The following is a 9,018-nucleotide window of genomic DNA, read 5'->3' on the forward strand; positions in this document are numbered from 1 at the left end:
TTCGGACTTCCATTGTCTAATATAATATAAATTGATTTGATAACCCTGAAACAAAAAACTGAAATTACAAAGATATAACATACAACAACAACCAAACAAATAAAAATTAAAATATTAATAAAAGCTGAAAAAATTGAAAAATTAAAAATATTAACAAAAAATGAAAAAATTAAAATTAAAAGATTTCAAACCGAGTTATGGCACAGCGTTTCGATTGTTAGTATCCACAATCGTCTTCGGGTGATAACTGGACTGATTCCTCCGAGATCTGACTATTTATAGGTCATTCGAGTGCTGTCACTTATCCCCTCTTCCCTCTTTCCGCTTCATTGGCGGAAGTTGGGCGTTTTTTTTGCTTGATTAGAGGTTTCCATATGTTACGTATCTCTACGCAAGCTTGACTAAATGCGTTGTTGGACAACATATACGCGGCTTCTTCGAATTTTCTCCTAAACCAGTGGTCCTCTTTCTGGATGATTTCAGCTTGGGACCACTCGATGTTGTGTTGATGAGTCCAAACATGCTCTGCTATTCCGGATTTGCTGGTTTCTCCTCGCTGTGTGTGTTTCTTGTGCTCAACAATGCAAACTTTCAATAGCCTCTTAGTTTCACCGATGTATGATTCTCCGCACTCGCAGGGTATCCGGTAACATTTTGTTGACACGATTTGAGATGACATCTTTGGAAAATTAGAGAGTTATCCTTGGTATAAAATTCCTGCATAAATTACTTAACAAAAATATTGACAGCACTGTTGAGTTTTATTTGAATAAGAATCACTTTGTATTTGTTTTGACATTTTGAAAAATAGTTGAATGACAGTTTTTGTAAACAAGAAGAATAAAAAACCGCTTTTGAAGAAAAAGGAAAAAGTTTGCGTTTTATTTATAGCTGTATATTCAGAAACGATAAACATTGTGCCGGTCTTCGAGCGGATATACTAATAGTGCACATTTCTAGGTAAATATAAACATTGTGCTGGTCCTTCAGCCTAGAGAACGGCAAAATGGAAACACGTAGCAAGACTGCCAAAGCAAAAAGCGAGAGTCATAAAAAGGATGTCACCACCATTAGCGAAGTTAGAAAAGTTGACAATGCTGAACGCGATGCCACAGAAGACAAGTTATCTGTAGTCTCGTCCAGTAGAAGCAGTAGAAATGATGGTGCACAGTCTAAATCGGTTTCAGTATCTTTATCTGTGAGATCCAATGCAAGTATTTATATGAGAAAACTCATGGAAGTCCAGGTAAAAGCTGACGAAAAAATGGCTATATTGTTGTCTAAGCAGTTCGAAATGGAAAAGCAAATGATTGAAAATAGGTTGGCATTAGAAAAAGCTAGACTAAGTGAGAAATTTGATTTGGGAGTAAGTAATACATACCGTTCGGAACGTGACAACATTTCGTTCAGAAATTCACATCATTCAAAAGATGACGAGATTTCTTCTGTTGATTCTGAAGTGAAAGTGTGTAATTGGTTGCAAAATACGGACGTCAAGAATATGACAGGTAAGAGGTCGTTCCACAAAAGTCAAATTGACAATACTCATAATAGTACAAGGGCTTCGTTCGAAAATAATACAGGGGCAAGACATACACATTATAGAAAAAATGAAGAAGCTTCAGGTGCAGAAATTAGGCAGTTGTTGGCGAGACAATCAACTGACAAAGATTTACCAATTTTTTCTGGAGAAACTATTGAATGGCCAAGTTTTTATCAACAATTTCTTTCAACAACTAACTTATTGGGTTTAACAGATGAAGAAAATATGTGTAGGTTGAGGAAAGCTTTGAAAGGGGATGCTAGACGATCAGTGGAGGGATTGTTGTTATCTATTTCATCAATCAAACCGATTATCGACATTTTGATTAGTAGATACGGTCGAGCAGATTTGATTGTGAAAAGTCTGGTCAATAAGGCCAAGAATTTTCCTATAATGAAAAATAATGATTTCAGGTCTCTAACACATTTTGCGGAAGATGTATCAAATCTGGTGGTTACCCTAGAAACCATGAACATGCAGAACTATTTGGATTGCCCTCAAATTCTGGAGGAAATTCTACAAAAGTTACCCTACAACATGCAGCTTTCATGGGGTGAAAAAGTACTTGAGAAGAATGGTAAGAGCACTTTACAAGAATTTAAAAAGTGGCTGTGGAGAAAGTCGGAAGCAGCAAGCTACGCTCAATCTATGAATGTGGGTAAGCCTTCTACAAATCAGGTATCTGGTAAGTTCTCTCAAAATCAGCCTCATAAAGAGAGATTCAAAACAACTCTTGTTACTTCTCAAGAGAAGAGTACTTCAGTTCGCAAATGTATCATGTGTGAGGAGAAACATATAATAGATAAATGCAAAACTTTTTTGGATCTCTCGATAGACAAAAAATGGGATTTCGTAAAAAGTAATGGTATATGTTTTTCTTGTTTGGGAACATCTCACAAAATAAAATTTTGTCGTAACAAAAAGAAATGTGGGGTAAACAACTGTGAAAAAATACATCATAAAAGTCTTCATAATGACGCATTTGATAAAAATAAGGAGAAAAATGATACTGTTAGTCTAGAAATAGTTGCTCATACCACAAAATCATTCAGTACAGAAATTTTATTGAAAATCGCTCCGGTTATAATAAGATCTTCTCAGAATGAACTTGAAATTTATGCATTTTTTGACGAAGCTTCAACGGTAACTCTTCTTGATCAAGATTTAGCAGACAAGATGAACCTCGTTGGCGAAGAAACAGAGTTAGGTTTGAAGTGGACCCACGAAGACACTTGCAAGAGATTATTTTCAAAAAAAGTAAGTTTTGAAATAGCTGACAAAAATAGGACCACATTTTATCAGATGGAAAATGCATATACAGTGAAAGACATGGATCTTCCTAGGCAAACGGTTGATGGAAAAAGACTGAAAGAAAAATGGAGCCATCTGGAATATATAGATTTTGCTAGTATGGCTCAAGCAAAACCGCAATTGTTGATAGGACAAGATAACTGGGATCTAATCACTAGTCGAGAAGTAATTGAAGGTCCTAAGAACTCGCCAGCGTTATCAAAAACTAAATTGGGATGGATAGCACATGGAAATTTGAGAGAATTCAGAGGTAGACAAGATAGCAATACTGTTCTTCATATTTTCCATAATCAGATGAACTGTGATGAAAAATCACATGAAGAAATCAAGAATTATTTTTCCACGGAGTCATTTGGCGTCAAAATTTCTGAAGATAGATCAATGAATTCGGAAGACAAAAAAGCAGTTCAAATAATAGAATCAGTTTCAAGAAGAATAGGGGATAGAGACCGTTGGGAAACTGGTTTGTTATGGAGAGATGATAGTTCAACTTTACCAGAAAGTAAGTATAAAGCTCTTCAAAGACTTCAGTATCTTGAAAGAAGAATGACTAGAGATTTGGAATTCGCTATGACCTACAAACAGAAAATAGAAGAATATTTAGAGAAAGACTATGCAGAGAAAGTAATAGAAGGAAATGAAGAATCAAGTAAGGTATGGTATTTGCCACATTTTGGAGTCGTAAATGAAAATAAACCCGGCAAATTGAGGTTCGTCTTTGATGCGGCTGCCAAGGTGGAAGGAAAATGTTTGAATGATTTTTTATTAAGAGGACCTGATTTATTGAATTCTCTTGTTGGAGTTATTTTCAAATACAGAGAGAAAGATGTAGCTTTCTCAGCAGATATTCGAGATATGTTCCACAGAATAGTTATCAGAAAAGAAGATCGTGCTGGACAACGATTTCTCTGGAGAAATAATTCCAATGAAGAACCTAGCACCTATGAAATGAAGGTGTTAATTTTTGGTTCTGTGGGCTCGCCTTTTTCGGCACAATATATTAAAAATCGAAATGCATTAGAGTTCCAGAATGAGTATCCTCAAGCTGTAAATGGAATAATAAATAGGCATTATATGGATGATTATCTGGACAGTGTGTACACAGAGGAAGAAGCTATTCGCCTCATAAAGGAAGTCATTTTCATCCACAGACAAGGAGGATTGGAACTGAGAGGTTGGGTATGCAATTCGAGAGAAGTTTATAGACATATTCCAGAAGAACTTAGGGGTGATGAAAAACTTCTGCAAGAGAGAAACAATTTGTCGCAGAGAATTCTCGGTTTGAAATGGATTCCATCATCCGATCATTTGGCGTTTTCTTTGAATTCTTCAAAAATGAAAAAAATAATTTCGAAAGGAAAAAATCCAACAAAGAGGCAGATCCTCAAAATAGTGATGTCTCTTTATGATCCTCTAGGACTCCTCGCACACTATGTCATTAGAGCAAAAATTCTTTTACAGGATATATGGAGAAGTGGCATAGGTTGGGATGATGAGATAACTCATAATCAGAATATTAAATGGGGGAAATGGATTGATGTATTTTCAAAAATTGAAGATCTCAAGATACCTAGGTGTTATGCATTGAACTTCATTTATGATTTTGATTTACAGCTTCACATCTTCTGTGACGCGAGTGAGCAAGCGTTTTCGGCAGTAGGTTATTTCAGATTTGAAAAGAACGAAAACATTCATGTCTCTTTGGTGATGGCAAGGACGCAAGTAGCACCTCTAAAGCCAATAATAATTCCACGTTTGGAACTTCAAGCCGCTGTAATGGGTTCCAGATTGGCAATAACAATAAGGAAAGAACATTCATTCGAAGTGAATCAAACACACTTTTGGACAGACTCGAAAACGGTTTTGTGTTGGTTGAGATCAGAACCAAGAATGTTCAAAACTTTTATTACGCATCGAGTGGGCGAGATTCAGGAGAACACGAAAATTCCTGACTGGCATTGGATTTCTTCCAATATGAATATAGCAGATGAAGCTACTCGAGATACAAAAGACATAAATCTACAAGAAAACAGTCAGTGGTTTCAAGGTCCGGAATTTTTATACAATAAACAAGAATGTTGGCCAATGGAACAAAAAAGAATAGACAAGGACGAAGAAATTCAAGAAAATCCAGATACCTTCGAACTTAAACATGAATTCATATTATTGACAGTTTTACATAGAATTGAATATTTACTAGACATCACAAGATTTTCTGACTACATGAAATTGATAAGAAGCACAGCCTATGTTTTCAGATTTCAACATAATATCAAACAACTTGGCAAAAATCTCCAAAAACAAGTATTGACAATTGAAGAATTGAAGAGAGCAGAAAGAATTTGGAATAGGAAAGTGCAAGAGGATTGTTTTTCACAAGAATACCATCTTCTGATGAAAAATAGACCTATACAAAAATCAAGCAAACTTTATCAATTGTCACCATATATGGAAGATGATATTATTTGTTTGGGAGGAAGAACAGATAACTCTACAGAGCTCTCTCCTCAAGCAAAGAGGCCAATCATACTAGACAATAAACACACATTCACTAGATTACTTGTTCAATTTTATCATTCAAAAAATAATCATGCAGGTCTACAACAAACTCTAAATGAAATAAGGCAAAGATTTTGGATACTGCAGGCCAGAAAACTGGTAACTAAAACAATAAGGTTTTGCAATTTCTGTAGCATGAGAAGAACAAAACCTCAGGTTCCTGCAATGGGACAACTTCCAGAGCAACGACTGCAGAAACCACCTAGAGCATTCACCTATACTGGAATGGATTATTTTGGACCCATGGAAGTTTCTATTGGACGAAGAAAAGAAAAAAGATATGGGGTAATCTTCACATGTCTTTCAATTAGAGCTATCCATATAGAGATCGCAGAATCTCTCACCACAGATTCAGCGATTTTAGCAATAAGGAGATTCATTTCTAGGAGGGGACAGCCTTTATCAATTTGGAGCGACAATGGTTCAAATCTTACTTCAGCAAACCGAGAATTGAAGGAGATAATCAGAAATTTAGACGAAGATTTGATCAAGAGGAAGATGGTATCTCAGGAAATTGATTGGAAGTTTATTCCACCAGCAAGCCCACATATGGGTGGAATATGGGAGCGCATGGTACGATCGGTGAAAGATGGACTGAAAAAGATTCTGAACGAAAAAGCACCTAAGCAAGAAGTTCTTTTAACTTTGCTAGCAGAAGTGGAACATATAGTGAACAGTAGACCTCTGACATATGTATCTTCCGATGGAGAGGATTTCGAAAGTCTTACACCAAATCATTTCCTCATAGGTACATCTAGCATAGCAAAGCCACCTATAACTTTTGATGCAAATGAAATCAACTACGATTTGAAAAAACGTTGGCAGTTTTCACAACAACTTGCAGAACATTTCTGGAATCGTTGGATAAGGGAATACATACCCACACTCACAAAGAGATGCAAATGGTTTCAAGAAAAGAAAAATGTAGCAAAGGGTGATATTGTCATAGTCATGGATAATAAGCTACCAAGAAACAATTGGCCATTAGGAAAAATTGTTGACGTACACCCCGGTAAAGATGGAAGAGTAAGAGTCGTAGATATCAAGATTCAAGACAATATTTATCGCCGCCCTGTTGCCAAGCTGTGTCCAATTCAGTTATTAGAAGGAAGTATTCAAAACTAGTTCATTGTTTGAATACAGGGGGGAGAATGTTGAGTTTTATTTGAATAAGAATCACTTTGTATTTGTTTTGACATTTTGAAAAATAGTTGAATGACAGTTTTTGTAAACAAGAAGAATAAAAAACCGCTTTTGAAGAAAAAGGAAAAAGTTTGCGTTTTATTTATAGCTGTATATTCAGAAACGATAAACATTGTGCCGGTCTTCGAGCGGATATACTAATAGTGCACATTTCTAGGTAAATATAAACAAGCACCGTTCTTTTACCCGAGATCCATTTCTTAGTACCAAGAAGTGAACGTCGAAACAATCTGAAATTCTATTTCGAAGCATCACGCACAAATGTTATGCTACGATCACCATTGAATTTTATATGCAGTAGCTTCAATAAAATTTGTGAACACTGCGATATTCATTTCGACTCTCAGAATGCTTTGATATCATGTATCCACAATCACTTTTAATAATACTATAATTAACATTTGTGTCAGTAGTGCTACATTGCATGATTTGTAACTTTTTGTGTTATATTTTATATACAGGGTGTAACTTAAGTACATTGAAATATTCAAGTGACGTATTCCTGAAACAATTTTAAGAACAAAAGTCTATATGAATTTGTGTCCGAAAATGCTACGTTTCGGAGATACGGGGAGTTGAAATTGAATTTTTTTTGTTCTCTTTTTGAAAATAACCTTTGCAAAAAATAATTTATTTGCACGAAATTCGGTACCAGGGGTTTTTTGACGTGAGAAATCATCATTTTGTATTAATTTTCATGTAATATCTAGAGGGCGCTGCGTACGCGGTCATTATTTATTTCAAATTGCCCTAACTTTTTTGACAGTAAACTTTTGGTACTTCTCAAGAAAACACCTAATTACCACACCTTTTCCAAGAAAAACAGGTACACTTCCTCAACAACGCTGGAGGTGATTGTTTTCGAGATATTTACAATTTTCTATATCGATGCATATTACTTAGCTCCTAGGCCGCCAAGGGAAGTTGATGAGAACATTACAAAAACTAAGTATGTGGTGGATCTCGTCAAAATAAACAACTTTTCCAATGAAATGTTTAACGAAGAATGATTCGTTTTCGAAATACATATTGTTGAAATTTTTCAAAACATGGTAGGATTTTGTCATCAGTTTTTGGCAATTTTAGTTATTTTCATCAAACGCAGTATACCCGTACAGACTTCTTCTAAACTGAGCATTATCGACCTGCTTATTCAATCCAAATAAAAAAATTGTCAGGTTTAATTATTCAATTAGAAAGTGCTACATTTCGGAGTTTGTAAAAAAAACAATTCGGAGAAGTACTATGTTACTTATTAGGAAAATGAAGATATAAAAATTGAACGAAACAACTATTACAACAACTGTTCAAAGTGACGACCCCTAACAGTAATACAATCTTCTGCTCTCCTCATCAAAGAACTCTGCACCCGTTGAAAAATGCCCATTTCGCAGCAAGCTATAATGCGACCCCTCAACATTTCCTCGTTTTCAATGGGGCTAGCATGAACTAGTGATGTTTGAAGGTGATTGACAATGTTTCGTGATGAATTTCACTAGATCGGACTTCCATTGTCTACTATATAAAATGATTTGAAATCCCTGAAACAAGTAAAAAAGAATAATTAAAAAAGAATAGTTGAAAATAACAATTATATTGAGCAACAATAAACCTGAAATGAAATGATAGTGAAGTAACCTACAAGTAAAAATATAATAATTGAATAAATAAAAATTGAAGGAATGCAAAAAAAGAAAATAATAAAAATTAAAAAAGTGTAGAGATTCCAAGTCACGTTAGTTCACGACGTTTCGATTGTTGGTATCTACAATCGTCTTCGGGTGATGACTGGACTGATTCCTCCGAGAGATGACTATTTTATAGGTCGTTGAGATACTTTCACTTTCTCTACTTTCTATTTTCCGCTTCACTGATTCCGTGAGAGACGACCGATTTGGCGGGAGTTGGTCATTTTCCGTTTGATGATGGGTTTCCATATGTTTCGTATATCTACGCTGGCCTGGCTGAATACGTTGTTGGACAACATGTATGCGGCTTCCTTAAATTTTCTCCTGAACCAATGTTCCTCTCTGTGCAAGATCTCAGCTTGGGACCACTCGATGTTGTGTTGATGGGTCCAAACATGGTCTGCTATTCCTGATTTGCTGGTTTCTCCTCGCTGTGTGTGCTTCTTGTGCTCGGCAATGCGAACATTCAATGGCCTCTTAGTTTCACCAATATAGGATTTTCCGCACTCACAGGGTATCCGGTAAATGCAATTCTTGGAATCGCAGTCCGCGTTTGTGGGCTTCTTCAATGGCCTCTGGCCATTGAAGAAGCCCACAAGAAACCTCGAGTCTGGTTGAGATATGTTGACGACACCTTCATAATATGGAAACATGGGAATACTGAACTAGACGCCTTTCTGAAACACATCAACAGCGTGAGACCTTCCATCACTT

At 35.9% G+C, this 9,018-nt stretch overlaps 1 protein-coding gene across 1 annotated transcript; it reads left to right on the top strand.

The window, feature by feature from the left end:
- Positions 1-1,382: 1,382 nt before the first annotated feature.
- LOC141480915 (uncharacterized) lies at positions 1,383-6,770 on the top strand. Its single transcript, XM_074171655.1, has 2 exons — positions 1,383-1,508; positions 1,957-6,770. The coding sequence occupies exon 2, from the start codon at positions 2,012-2,014 to the stop codon at positions 6,536-6,538; it is 4,527 nt and encodes a 1,508-aa protein (XP_074027756.1). The 5' UTR covers positions 1,383-1,508; positions 1,957-2,011; the 3' UTR covers positions 6,539-6,770.
- The last annotated feature ends 2,248 nt before the right edge of the window (positions 6,771-9,018 follow it).

Source organism: Leptinotarsa decemlineata, unplaced genomic scaffold (genome assembly GCF_025532065.1).
Source record: "Leptinotarsa decemlineata unplaced genomic scaffold, Ldec_3_MD MMD2_tig00000026_RagTag_RagTag, whole genome shotgun sequence".
In the NCBI taxonomy this organism is placed as follows: Eukaryota; Metazoa; Arthropoda; class Insecta; order Coleoptera; family Chrysomelidae; genus Leptinotarsa; species Leptinotarsa decemlineata.

Bases quoted from the DNA above. Each gene is read 5' to 3' on its own strand.
- LOC141480915 (XM_074171655.1), top strand. From the start codon at position 2,012: ATGAACATGCAGAACTATTTGGATTGCCCTCAAATTCTGGAGGAAATT.